Source organism: Manis javanica, chromosome 11 (genome assembly GCF_040802235.1).
Source record: "Manis javanica isolate MJ-LG chromosome 11, MJ_LKY, whole genome shotgun sequence".
Lineage (NCBI taxonomy): Eukaryota > Metazoa > Chordata > Mammalia > Pholidota > Manidae > Manis > Manis javanica.
In genome coordinates this window covers 10,329,373-10,343,633 of record NC_133166.1, presented here as the reverse complement: position 1 = coordinate 10,343,633, position 14,261 = coordinate 10,329,373, and the positions used below count along the sequence as shown (strand labels likewise).

The window sequence follows — 14,261 nt, the reverse complement described above, 5'->3', positions numbered from 1 at the left end:
TCTGAGGTAAGTGACAGAAGGGGAAGAGATTTGAGCTTTGATGGGGGATACCCGGTAACTTCTGGAAGCTAGAAGGTTAAGTAGGGAGGCAGTGTCAAGTTGAGACTGTTCCCATGAGGGACTGCAGAGTAGAAGATCGTCCATGTATTGTAATAAGGTGGACTCGGAGTGATCATAATGAAACTGTTTGAGGTCCTGAGCTAGGACCTGTCCAAAAATATGGGGACTATCTTGGAAGCCTTGTGGCAAAACTGTCCAAGTGAGTTGTTCAGAATGTCTTGTGTATGGGTCTGTCCAGGTGAAGATGAAAAAATCTTGGGAGGAGGGGTCCAGAGGGATAGAAAAAATGCGTCCTTGAGATCTAGGACTGAGAAGTGGGATGCCGAGGCAGGGATCTGCGATTAAAGGGTGTATGGATTTGGAACTAAGGGATGGATAGGGACAACAGCCATGTTGATGAGGCGAAGGTCTTGGACGAGGCGGAAAGATCTGTTGGTTTTTTTAACAGCTAATATGGGGGTATTAAATGGGGAGTGAGTGGGTCTGAGGTAATTTTTGTTTAAGAGATCTTGAATGATGGGTTGGAGGCCTATGAGGGCTGAAGTGGTTAGGGAGTATTGGGCCTGACAGATATACTGAGAGGGGTCACATAATTTGATAGAGGCAGGAGGACATAGAGCCACGGAGGGGCTTGTAATGTCCCAAACTTTGGGATTTACAGGGTGTATGAGGGTGGAACCGGAGCTTTCATTGGGTAGAGGGGGGGTCGTCGGCTATGAGGGCCATCAGAAAGGGGGTACTGGGGGCTGTGGGAGTGGATATAGTTATGGAAACGTGGAGGAGAGGAAGGATGTCCTGTCCTAGTAAAGGGATGGGACACTGGGGCATAACCAGGAAGGAGTGGGAGAAAGGTATGGGATTGTCTAGGATTGTGCATAAAAGGTGGGGGGGATTTAGTGGGAAAATCTGTTTACTTCCTACCCCGACTACAGGAGTAATGGCAGGTGTGGTAGGGCCCCGGTATTCTCGCAAGACTGAGAAGGTGGCTCTTGTATCTAGGAGGAAGGAGACGGGGTGACCGTCTACTATTAAAGTAATACTGGGCTTCTGTTTGGTGATGGAAATGGTCGGGCGAGAAGCCCCCGCGCCCCGTCAATCTTCTTCTGCCAGCCCCACTACGGCGGGCTTAGGATGGGGGTTGTTCTTCCAGTCTCCCCTTCGGGTGGTTGGGCAATCAGACCCCCAGTGGCCCTTTTTGTGGCATCTGGGGCATGGGGTGGTAGGAGATCTGGGGGAGGGGCATGCCCTTGACCAATGTCCCTCTTTTCCGCACTTGAAACAAGCTCCTGGGGGGGCTTGTTTGTAGAGGGGTGCCCAGGTTGTGGTTTTATCAGCTGGGCTAACATTTGGAAATTGGCTTGATCAGCCTTTTGTTTACGGCATTCTTTCTCCTCCTCCCGGTTATGGAAGACTTTAAAGGCCACTCTTAGGATCTCAGTCTGTGGGGTAGCGGGGCCCTGTTCTAACTTTCTGAGTTTAGCTTTAATGTCGGGGTAGCTTTGAGCTAGGAAGTATGTCATAAGGACATGTCTTCCGTCAGGCGTTTCTGGGTCAAGGCTGGTATACTGTAATAGGGCTTGAGTGAGTCTGTCTAAGCTACGTCCTGGAGGGGGGTGATAATTTTGGGAGGCCCTCGGAACTGAGTCTGAGGGGGACTGAAGGGTTCTGGCTCAGTCTGTTGGGGGGAAACAGGTGATGGTGGCAAAGACGCGATAATTTTGGGAGGCTCTCAGGACCGAGTCTGAGGGGGCAATGATGGAGGAGGCTCCTGGAACTTAGTTAGAGGGGGGCTGAAAGGCTCAGGCTCAATCTGCAGGAGGGGGGGAGGTGAGGGGGATGGAGGCAGAGGGGGTGAGGTGGGGGAGGAGATTGTGGGGGAGGAAGGGAGAAGGGCTGTTGCAGGAGAAGAAGGGGAAGGGAGTGAATGGGAGGCTTCTGCGGGGGCGGCGCTTGCAGGCTAGGAGAACTTGTGGGGGGGCGGGGCGAGGAGGAGGCGGAAAGCTTGGATATAGGGAATCTCCTTCCATTTTTTCAGGCGCTGGCAGTAGTTAAAAAGATCACGAGTGATGTTAGGATCAAGAGTTCCCCCTGCAGGCCATTGGTTGTTATTGTCTAGGGGGTATGTCGGCCAATCTTGGGAGCAGTATTTACAAAGAAGTTTTGGTTTAATGTCAGGTGTCAGGGAGAGGGTAGCCAGATGCTTAAGCAGGCATTCAAGAGGTGAACTTTCAGGGGGGGATGAGGAGGCTCCCATGGCTGAAGGACAGAGAAGGAGACAAACAAGGGAAGACAAAAGGAGATTCTCGGACTGGAGGCATACCGCAAAGAGACAAAGGGCGTCCCTGATGATCCTTGGTGGTCTGCGGAAACTCGTATACGAGTCGGAATTTCTTAGGAAGTGTGGGTCATCACCCAGACTTCCCTAAGAAGGCAGAGTGCTGGAGTCACGAGGTACCTAGTACTAGGAATTTTCGGCGGATGGAACGGATTTCGGCGGACGGAACGGAAGGAGGAGGAGGGGGGAAAAGGGAGCGTTTTCATCCGCAAAGGAGTCACCTCGTTTATGGCTGTTGGAGGGGGACCTGAGGGTCCGCTGCAGCCGAAAGGCTTGAGGCGGGGATTTATGGCTGTCGGAGGAGGGGCCTGAGGGTCCGCCGCAGCCGTGAAGGCCTGAGGTGGGGAGAGTTCCCTCCTTGTCCCCGAGCGTCAGGGCTTTGCCGGACGATCACAGTCAATGGCACTGCGATAGCTCGGGGAAGAGTGGCCCACTCCGGGGGGAAAACTTACCTAAAGGCCAGAGAGGAGTGGTGAGTGTGATGAGGCAGTGCTAGAAAAAGAGGACGAGGGTAAGCTGCTGCTGGTGTCGGGGGGAAGACAGGGCCCAGTTGGGGTGTCCCGTCTCCCGGGTTTCGGCACCAATAAAAGGAAAGGAGCGACACACAGCAGCAATTCACCGGAGAAATCCGCTTTATTAGGGAAAGGTGCTGGGTTATATAGGAAGGGGCATGGGGTGATTGTGGTGTTACTTCTATGGGGCTGGTGGCTATTGGCTAGGTGCTGGGATTGGGAGGGGGGCGAGAGGTGATTGGGCTTCAGGTGGCGCTGGTGGGAACCGAGGACCCCCGAAGAGAAGCTGGAAGTTCGCTATCTTACTGGTGGGGGCCTTTCAACTACGACACCTGCTCTGCAGCCCAGGCCGCGGCAGCTGCTGCATGTGTAGGCCACATTCTTTCATGAGTAAGGCAGTATTAAAACAACAGAAATAATGTGTATAACAGAGCATATATACGAGGAAGGTTCACTCTAAAGCCAGAATCCCAGGATTCAAATCTCAGCCCTGCCATTTACTAGCTGTGTGACCTTGGGCAAATAACTTTCATGTACCTAGGTGTTTTTTTGTTTTTTGAAATCAGAATTCTAATACACAGGGTTGTGTATCAAATGAATTTATATAAAGTCGTTTATATTTAGAACAGTGTCTTACCTATGACAACCGCTAGTAAGTTTTAACCACAATTACAAACTTCCAAAACAGTAGAGGGAAAATACAGATTTAGGGGAGGAAAAACCTTTATCCAAAAGAAATAAAAAACAGATAAAGAAGGAAATACAGAAATATGTTAAGTAGCACAGAATGAGATCAAATACACATGCAAATATAGCAATAAGATAACATACTGTAAAATAATGTAATAATGTAAATGGACTAGGTTCTTCTGATGACGTAATATTCAGAAAGTTCTCAAATCCCTCCCTCTCTCTGTGTTTGATAGGAAACCTAGGAAGCCAAAGAAACAAAGTTTCTTTTAAGGCTTCAAGAATATAAAGGAATCACAAGGTGCTTGGGCACTTGAGATTAAAACAATGTAACAATGTATCCCCTCCCCATCTGGACTCAGTGGTATAGAACAGCTTGTTAATCATAGTCATGGAAGCCCATTAGTTTATAATACCACATCTGGGTAACCTTTACAAGAATAGATTAAAATATAACTAGCATCCTAAATACACCTGTAGTGACCTACGAGCTCCTACTGCAATAGTTTCTGGGTGTTGACTCCCCCCTTAACTTTGTAGTAAATGTATAAAAGGCATGGCGCTGCTGTGTTGGAGCTCAGACCATTGGAGATCACTCTCCTCTGAGCCCACGGGTGTAAAATAAACCTCCACCCTCTAAGACCTCCAAGTATCACTTGTTTCTTCTGTTAGTAATCCAGTCCAGGTTTTCCAGTTTTCGGTAACACTTTAGTTAAAAGACAAAGTTTGTCAGATTGGGTTGAAAAAACAGCCTAGCAGTATGTTGTTCACAGGAATCAGCTCAAACATGGAGCCTATGGAAAAGGATGTATGGGTCAGCGTCCATGGATGGGATTCTTCCTCCTGTACCTTCCTTCCCTGCCCGTCTAGTCCATGCCCAGGACTCTCTCCAGCCTCTTCCAGGCTTCCCCACCATCCGAACCCCATCTAGCTTCAGCCCCAGGGGCGGCTAGAACACCCAGGTGCCAGTGCCGCCCCACCCACAGGCTCAGGCAGGCGGTGGCCGCGTGACGTCGGGGGTGGGGGCGGAACGTGTCTCTCGCCCTCGCGCACACTTTTTTGGCTCGCCACCCCGCCGGGTCGCTATTGGTGAAGAGGAGCACACGTCACGCGGGCTGTAAAGGTTGTGTTGTGAAGCAATGCCACCTCGGCCTGCGCGGATTGGCCGCCTGCCCACCGACGGTCCGTGAAGCCTGTGTCCCACTGTCACTCTCCCACGAGGACCACTACGACACCTGCTCTGTAGCCCAGGCCGCGGCAGCTGCTGCGTGTGTAGGCCACGTTCTTTGATGAGTAAGGGGACTACTTTCCCTGGGGGCTTGGGCACGCATTAGAGAGACTGCTGTCAGGTGCACTCCGGCCTTTATGATGACAAGTGAACTAGAAATTCGTCACTGCTCTACCCAGAAGCCCCATAGAGCAGTTAGATGGATGGAGAAGGGTCAGGTTGAAATAAACGTGTTTTACACAAACTCTTACCTGTGTGGAGCAAACCTCGGCACACTTCCTTTCGGCTATTACTAAATGGAAAGATTGCTTGTTAGGTGGTTCATTTCATGTCCTATGACTCCCAATCTCATATTCAAAGCATTTCGAATTTCAATTGTAGTTTATTGGGGCAGACTTATGTTTCTTTACATTACTTTTTATTCAAAAATGTATTTTTCCATTTTTAGTCTTTTTTTCTTAACTGAATTAACATGGCTCCAATGAACCACCGGGGCTCTGTGGAAGTCACATACAGCAACATGAGATTTCTTATAACACTATCCAACCAGCACAACCTTAAATTTATAGAGGAACTTAAGAAATACGGAGTTACCACAATAGTAGTACTATCTGAGGCAACTCAGGACACTGCTCTTGTGGAGAAAGAAGGCAACCATGTTCTGGATTGGCCTTTTAACGATGATTCCTCACTGACTAACCCGTTTGTTGATGACTGGTTAAGTCTCATAAGCATTAAATTTCACGAAGAACCTGGCAGTTGTATCGCTGTTTCTTGTGTTGCAGGTCTTAGGAGAAGTCCAGCACCTATTGCCCTAGCATTAGTCAAAGGTGGAATGAAAAATGGAGATGCAATACAGTAAGACGAAAGTGGTGGCGAGATTTAACAGCAAGCAACTTTGATATTTGGAGAAATCAATCTAAAACGTGGTTCACTACAAAGACTCCTGGTCATAAAAATTGTTGCATTCAGTAACTGTTTGCCTGCCTGATGCTTTTGCCTTGGAAGTGGAACTTGAAACAGGACTTAATTGATAGTACATATTAGCCTAAATATAGGCTTAAAGAATGACAAGTCTAATGAAGCTTCCATAGGGGATTTTGAAAAGCCACATGCTTAACAGAATTGCTCCATGTTGGGCTTGCTATTACTCTCATGCCAGAAACAGTATGTAAGAAATTGAGAGATTTAGTGCCAAAATACCTAGTACTATGCTTGTATATTTTTAGTATCATACAAAATTAAAGTCCTAGAAATTATGAATAGCACTGTAAACCCCATGTGGTTTATTCCTTCAGTCATTTCAAACATTTCAAGTAAGGTCTATACAGTTATTTGCTCTCTTAGGTTTACCACCCCACGTGCAGACCAGTATGCATCACGTTGCTGCAACAATTGATTTTACTGGATTCTTACCAGGACATACAGTGATTATTTAATGTCTTTCTATATATCTCATTTTGTACTGTTACGAAAATTTCAGTTTGAAAAATCACAAATCTCTGGCTGAAAGTTCATGTAAAATGCACATTGTACAGAAGCACATGTGTAGTGTCTTCAGACAAAAAAGTTTTACAGTTAATTTAACGTTTAGTCTTGAGATGCAACCTCAGGAGAGCCTGAGGACAGAATGGGAGGGGACTATGAAATATTTTTAGTAAAATGTTTGCTAATATTTTATTCAGGATTTTGCATCTATATTCAGGAAGATATTGGTCTGTATTTTTCTTGTGTTGTTTTAAATCTGGTTTTAATACCAGTTTCACAGAATGACTTAGGAAGTGTTCTCTCCTCGATATTTCTGAAAGGATTTGTGAGAGATTGTCACTATTTCTATTTTAAATGTTTGGTAAAATTCACCAAGGAAGGCATCTGGTCCAGGCATTTTCTTGGTGGGAAGATTTTAAATTATTAATTCAATTTCTTTACTAGCTATAGGTCTGTGATTTCTGCTCTAATTTCTGCTTGCTCTGGATTCAGTATGCTTTTCTTTTTCTAGTTTCTTAAGGAGGAAGTTTATTATATTGCTTGGAGACTTTTCTTTTTTTCCTGATATAGGCATTTAAAACTATAAAATTTCCCTCCAAGCCCTGCTTTAGCGACAACTCATTAATTCTGATATTTTTTGTTCAACTTATATAATTTACCTTGTGCTATCTTCTTTGACCCATGGGTTTAGAAGTGTACTGTTTAATTTTCTAATAGTTGATAATTTCCCATTTATTCTCCCTGTTGTTGATCCCTAATGTAATCATTAACTCTGTCCGGGAAGACTTCTTGGAGCCCATTGCATTTGAACGCCAAGGATGAATGCTGTCTCCAGGCAGAAAGCTGGGGTCGACTGAAATTTAATTGATAAAAGGAAGGGAAGCAGAGGAAAGGAGTTTCCACGTGGAGACCAAGCATGTACAAAGGCACAGGCCTGAAAGTGCAGGTGTTTAATGCCAGCAAAGTGTTCAGTGTGGTTGGAACAAAGGAAATGTAATTTGTATTTTTTTTCTTTTTGTGTTGGTCAGTATAGCTAACTTTTGGTACTGTTGATCTTTTCAAAGAACCTGATTTTGTCTCATTGTTCCCTACTATTTTTCTTTTCAATTATGTTGAGTATGAAAGAAATGTAGGTGGGACAGGATGTTGAACAGAGAGTGTTAAATAAAAGTTTCCTTGGTGTTTGGATTCCAGCTTTGCTCTTTACACCTTCTTAAGAGTTTCTCATTCTCTGTGAGCCCAGGAATTGGAGGACAGGGAAGTTTCCTCAGTATCTTCTTGGCTGAGCACCAGCACTGAGGAAGCAGATGTTGGAAGAATGAGACCTGGTCAAGGGGTGGCGGGTGTCTCTGCTAAGTACTCTTCTGGAGGGTCAGCAGTGCACCTCGCCTGCTCGGAGAGGTGGCCCTATAGGACCTATTCACTGTGGGCACTGGGAGTCCTGAGGCTGAGCTGGCAGCAGGGGTGGGTAGGTCTCTAAGCCTGGCTTACTGTTTCCTGTTTTACAATAAAGTTAGAGGCTACAAGCTGCCATCGCAATAGGTCTTAGCAGTTTAGCAGGCGCTCTGATGCAGAGGCTGCAGGCTTATGCCTCCCACCGCACCCCACAGGGTGGGCTTTGTTGGACATGAGGGCAGTGAAGGCAACAGCTGGACTTGGTCTAAGGACACCCACGACCAACCAAGCCCATTCTGCAATAAAACTGCTCTGGTTTGCTCAATTACTTCAGAGCACGGAGGGTGGAAGAGGGGCCAGGAAAATGAAGTCAGGTCTCCCCAAGAACTCCCCACGGTGCTTTGCCTCTCACTGCCTCTCCTCCTCACTCCTTGGTCTGCTGACCCTCCCCACCCACATTTCTCCAGTTTTCCTTTTAATAATAACCCAAATGGAATGTCTAACACTCAACAGCCCACAGGATAGTGACCATTTCTGACCAGTGAGCTGCCTTCAGCCCCTCAGCCCTCACGCCCTTCAGAGCCTATTCTTCCAACAGGCACTCGTGTCCCTGAGGGTGGTCAGTAGCTGCCCTCCCACTCTTCATTCCCCGGAACTCCTAGCCAGCTTTCCCTCTTGGGGCTCAGTGCAAACACTGCTCCCCCTGAAGCCTGTTTTTATGTCCTTGTAGGATGTATCCTCTCCCTTCTTTGAGCACCCTTGACCTTTAGCTGCACTTCTTTTACGGACTTAGAACTTTCTCCCTTCTGACAAAATGAATTGTGTCCCTATCTCATCTCCACTAGATAATTGGCAATTAATAAATGAAGAAATTCTTGGGAAGGACATTAGAGAAGGGTTACAGAAAAGTTATAGAAAACTCTCAGGCTTTTGGGGACAAGGCTGTCACTCACTACATGCCTGGGCATCCCTCCTCACAACAGAAACTTCAAAGGAAAAACACAGTGACAAGGATGGCCATTTTGGAACCCATTTATATGGTCAGCCCCACACCAGCCTCTGAGACCATGTCAGACGGTCTGAACACTCATGGCGTCCTTGGGCCAAGTGTAGCTGTCCAGTGTAAATGAGTCATAGTCTGGAGTGTAGACGAGGGATCTGACAAAGGCCTCCTTGTCCTTTGGCTCCGGGTAGTAGGAGGCCAGGTTGTGTTTGTACGCGAAGTCGAGGACCTAGGGAAAAACATGTTGGCTGAGGAACTGGATCTAAGGAGGTACTTGCCTCCAGACCCTTGCTAGGGGGCCTGTGGACGGGGAAAATACCCTGCAGAACCAGGCATGTGCCTCTCATGAGCTGTGGCCCACTAAGCCGCTGGATAGCAAAGATCCCGGGCTTTTTGCTCAGACAGGAAGCTGTGACACAGTGCAGTACATACTGGGCCTTCGTCAAAAGGCCTCCGACTAAAATCTGCCGTTGCTCCTAACAGCCTGTGGGTCCTCAGCAGGGCCATTATCCTTGCTGAGCCTCAGTGTCTTCGTCTGCCAAGTGGGGGAAATGAGGGCATCCTCTGGAGTGGTGTGAGGATGTCCAATAAAATTAGGTAGCAGGCAGCAGTGTTCAGTACCTGGCAGTGTTGCTGCCCCAAGTGTGGGCTGAACTGGAAGAACAGCCGGGACATTGTGCTCAGAGAATTAGATGTGGCTTCAAAAGAGCATGAATCTAAATATCCCCAAAAGGAAGGAACTGGGCAGTGCTGGACTGTGAGCTGGACTGTTGGTCTTATGGGCTGATTCTGGATCCTACGCTGGACAGCCCGTGGGGAGCACATGCTGTGGAGCAATGCATTTTCTGAAATTCTTTTGAAAACTTACTATAGGAAACATACATATATAAACACTAATAAAAATAACAGTATAATAAGCCCTCATATATTCATCCAGATCCACAATTATCAGTGTTGGGCCAGTTGTTATTGCACCACATTTGGACTCTTTGAAAACCGATCATCACTGCATAGTCTTCAGGTGACATTTGTACTCAGAACACCCCACGACCCGATCACCTCATGGCCCCGTCATTCTGAGAGAAAGGGAGGAATGAGCATCTGCTCTGGCTGGACTAGGCACTGAGTGTGGAGCTTTCTCAGTGCTCTCCTTTGATCTTCTCCAGAACTCTGAGAAAGAGGAATTACAGTCCCTTTGGGGGAGGAGGACCCTGAGGCTCAGGGAAGTGACGTGACTGGCCTGTCGTGGCTCTGCCGCTGATTGGCAGAGCTGCGACGCCACAGCCGGAGCTCTTGGCAGGATGCTGTACAAGGTGACCTTTCTGTATAAACAGGCACTCATGATTCATTAAAAAAAAATTCTACCCACAGTGCGGTCCACAAAACTATGGACTTTGATGGCCTTCTGCCTGGAGCTTGAGGGGAAATCCAGGAGCTTTCCCAGAATGGGCCTGAGAGGGCATTGGGGGTGGGGCTCAAGCTGCAGGCAGGGGGTTGTCACCCAGCCTTTGGGATGCACGCAGTGCAGCCCAAGGAGCTCAGGAGGTGCCCCCAGCTGCCATCCCCTCAGTTCGCTGAGCCTCACTAGGGGGTAGGATGTCTCTTACTTTGATGGCGATTCTCAAGAGACACATCTCGGATGGTGCTGAGTGGTGGGTACAGCCTCCCCTGGGACAGATGCTGCTCAGAGACCTCCTGGGCGATTTGCTAGGGAGAGAGAACTGAGAAAATCAGCAAAGTCCCCAGAACAAGCCCGACCATTGGGCTGCAGTTCCCACTGTGTCTGCGGCACCACGTGGCCCCAGGGGTACCTAAGGCTTGTGCTTAAGCATTATGTTCCATAGGGTAAGCACTACATTCTGTACTGGGAGACGGGCTGAGGCTTAGAATTACATGAGGCTCCCTGAGTTCTAAAGGAAAAAATCACTAAGATCAAGGTGAACAAACTCCTGGCTTGCATGCAGACCCCAGGGTCTCCCCTGGGCTGGTCTAGCCTATTGCACAGGGATCCCCAGGTCCCTCACTCCCTGACTTCCAGCCTCTCATGTGCTCAGTAACCTCATGTCCATAGGTTCTGGCGTCTCTGTATTCAGGGCCCCTTGAGCTCTCCTTTCCAGCCCTGGTTGCAGTCTGAGGAAAGGCTTCTCCAGGGATTGAGACCACAGGTGGACCTTCTGCTTTATTGGAATAATGCCCTAGGCACCTCATCCTGGGAATGCGCCTGGCACAGCTTCCTGGCCTGGTCTGAGCTTGTCTCCCCTACAAGCTTCATCGTCCAGCCTCAGGCACTGGCACTCAGCCAGCTGTGCAGATCAGCCTCTGTGAAGTGATGACTCTGAATGCACTCCCACTCCATGTTCTGGTAGCAAATTTAAATTTAGCAAAAGCCCTGGTGCCCTCTGAGCACTGTGTGTCCAGAATGAACAAAGCAAAGGTGTTGGTTTCCCCTCAGCATTTGGCAGACATTAGGGAAACAGGCCTCCCCCCACCTCCAACTGCCCTATTCTTATGCTTCTGTATTTCCATTCATTCACTTAAATATTCACTGGGCTCTACAGTATGCCAGGCTCTGTGCTAGGTGCTGAGGATCGGTGGTGGAGAAACCACAGTCTTTCTCCTCCCAGGGACTGGTGTCAGCAGACAATTAAACAGTTAGAACAATTCTAATGTAGTGAGGAGGAAGCAAGGAGACGGGCCAAATAGGCACAGAGGGAGCGGGGCCCAGTCCGCCGTGTATGGGAAAGCTTCTCAGAAAAAGCGACGTAAGCTAAGACTCAAAGGACAAAGTATGAATTACTTGAAAAGGGGAGAGGGAATAACACATGCAAATTCTTGGAGGGGAGAGAGAGCCAGAGAGGGTATGAGTTCAGGATTGTACAAAGAACACTGGATGGGTCGATGGTAGGGGGACACCGAGAGGCTGGAGAGGAAAGGAGGCCCCAGGCCAAATGCCTTGTGTGGAAATTGTGCAGGAGTTTGGACTTTATCCTGTGAGCTGAGATGCCATACAAAGGTCTGAAATGAGGAGAGAGGGGGCCTGTTCCACGTTTCGAAGGCTTCTCTCTGTGGACGGCTAGAGGATGGATGGATTTGAGGGAAGCAGGGTTTCCATGGCTTGATCACATTAGAGCCTTGGGAGCTCACTGGGGATAAACAGACTTAATATGTGTTTATAGTTTTGAGAAACTGTAACTGAGTTTATAACCTCCCAAGGGAGACATTTCTAAAGCCTTGGTTTCCTCGGAGTAAGGATAAATGTGAAGTGCCTGGCAGTCGGTAAGCAGCTGATCAGTGTCAGCGGCTGTAACTGTTATTATTGATCATTATTATCACCATGGGCTGCCATTCCTAATGAGTTCTGTCATTGTGTCCAGTAAAGAACCTTCTGGGGGCTTTCCAGTAAGACACGTGGGGCAGGGCAGGTGTGCACTTTCTGTGCTGCAAATCCGGGTACTCAAGTAGGCAAACCAGACATGCAGCTGACAGCCTTCCTTACCGAAGCTGCCGTGCTGGGGCTTATTCTGCCACCAGTTACCCTGGTAATGTGCCAACACCTGTGCCTGGAAGAATCCATTGTCTGTCATGGTCCACAAGCCCACAGTTTCAAGTGGATTGGTGGCTCTCCCCTCTTCTAGGCATGTATATGGGCACTGCTGGGGGCAGGGAGCAGTACAAGGCATGTTTTCTCACTGCAGTGCCTCCTGCCAATACCTTCTCCCACTGACTATTCCCAACCCCCCCTTAGGAGCCCCAGATGTGTTCTGAGAGAAGTTCATGTCTGAAGGTGACCTTGAGAGAAGCTTGCTGTTCAAGTACTTTGGGGACCCACTGCCAGGGTTGGGGGCAGGTGGATAGAAGAGATGAGAGGAGGATTCTCTGGGGGCCCAGTGTAGGACCTGGGGTAGGTCACAGCTCTACCGGGAGCATGCAAGAGAGTGGGACAGTCATACCTCTGCTGTCAGGAGGAAGATCTCGTCTGGGATGTGCCGGATCCCGCCAGCGATGACTCCCAGGGCCACTCCAGGGAACACATAGGCGTTGTTTCCCTGCCCGGGAATGAAGGTCCTGCCGTCTTCCAGAGTCACACTCTTAAAAGGACTTCCACTAGCAAAGATCCCTCGGCCCTGGAGGCAGGAAGACAACCAGAGATGGAGCTTGGAGATCCAGGCAGTAACAGTGGCCTAGTCTTATCTCCCAAAGGTCGACCCCTCTTCCTCCGCCAAATGCTCAGCATTGTCTGGGCACAGTGCAGGTGCCAAAAGCACTCTTGTACATTTGACTGAAAAGCTCAGGCCCCATGAGTTACCTGGTGGCCAAAAGCCACTGAAAGGTGAAGCTGGACCTTTTTAACCTGTCACTTCCCTGGAGGGCCAGCCCAGCACACCACAGCTATACAGGCGCCTCGAGTCTCCAAGCGCTTCAGGCTCTGGCCAGAGCTTGTTGCTTTAGGAGAACCTTGGGCCGAGTCGCATAATGCTGAGGGCTCGGGCTGTGGAGCCAGACCTCGGTGGAGGGCCAGCTCCATCCTCATGAGCTCTGTGACCTAAGGCAAGCGATTCCTCTCTCTGAACCTGTTTGCTCGTCAGCAGTGTGGGGATTTTTTCACCCTATGGGGCTGCTCAGTTCATTTTACTATATCCTCTCAGCCTGGGGAAGGAAGGACTCCCCGCTGACCTCAGTGACCCGGTAGCACTTCTCAGCTGTGCACTCGGCCTTGCTGGTGGGGTTGCTCAGGGCAAAGATGATGGGGCGCTCGTGGAAGGAGGCCATGTCCCTCAGAATCTGCTCCGTGAAGGCTCCTGTGATGGCGGCAACACCTACAGGGAAAAGGCGGGTAGTGGGGGTGCCTGCTCTCTGTAAACAGTCCATTCCTCCCCTGCTGGTGGTGGGAACCAGGTACAGCACTAGAGACTCAGGAGTATCGGGGATGGCGTCTGCCATAGGGATGGAGGGAGCAGAAGAGAAGAGGGTCTTCCTGCTTGAGCAGCTGACACCTCCTGTGAACCCCTAAGGGACCACTGGTCCCTGCCCAGTGAGCTGGCCCTGGGCATTGCCCTTCAGAGTGGGCTGCTCCTTCAAGACAGGGAGAAATGCCGGGCTGCCCCCCTGGGGAGGCATGCTCATATCATCCTGGTCCGAGAGGCCAGCCCTGACCTCACTGCGCTATGTGATTCTGTACCACGGGGGGCCTCAGTTCTACGGTTTTTACATGTAGTCGCTCAGTGGAAGTTTGTGGCATTGCACTGGACTTGGGGGGTGGGAAGAGCTGTATTCCGTGGCCGCTCTGCTCCTTGCTGAGCCTCGATCTCCACCTGCAAGTTGGGAGGGTTAGCTGGTCTGAGCCGTGGGCCACCCTTCCGCCTACCTATGATGGCTGTGGGCTTCACCAGCTTCACCACCTCCTCCAGGGAGTTCACTTCAGGATGGTCCTGGGCGAACATCTCCTTCTCGTGGCTCAGGTGGCTCCTCCCCTGCAGGGAAGGGCAGACATGGTGCAGCAGCCGCGGTGAGAACCGCAGGGCAGGGCGTGAATGTACTGGGACACTGAGG

At 49.4% G+C, this 14,261-nt stretch overlaps 1 protein-coding gene and 1 pseudogene across 1 annotated transcript in view; one reads left to right on the top strand and one right to left on the bottom strand.

Moving 5' to 3' along the window:
* Positions 1-3,058: 3,058 nt before the first annotated feature.
* LOC140844356 (protein tyrosine phosphatase type IVA 1 pseudogene) lies at positions 3,059-8,502 on the top strand (annotated as a pseudogene).
* Positions 8,503-8,724: 222 nt separating this feature from the next.
* The window catches only part of ME3 (malic enzyme 3), a 170,879-nt gene continuing 165,342 nt past the window's right edge, over positions 8,725-14,261 (bottom strand). The window contains 6 exon segments of the mRNA XM_073215917.1: positions 8,725-8,940; positions 10,319-10,336; positions 10,338-10,418; positions 12,662-12,835; positions 13,386-13,528; positions 14,077-14,182. Coding sequence (XP_073072018.1) covers positions 8,779-8,940; positions 10,319-10,336; positions 10,338-10,418; positions 12,662-12,835; positions 13,386-13,528; positions 14,077-14,182 — 684 coding nt within the window. The 3' untranslated portion in view covers positions 8,725-8,778.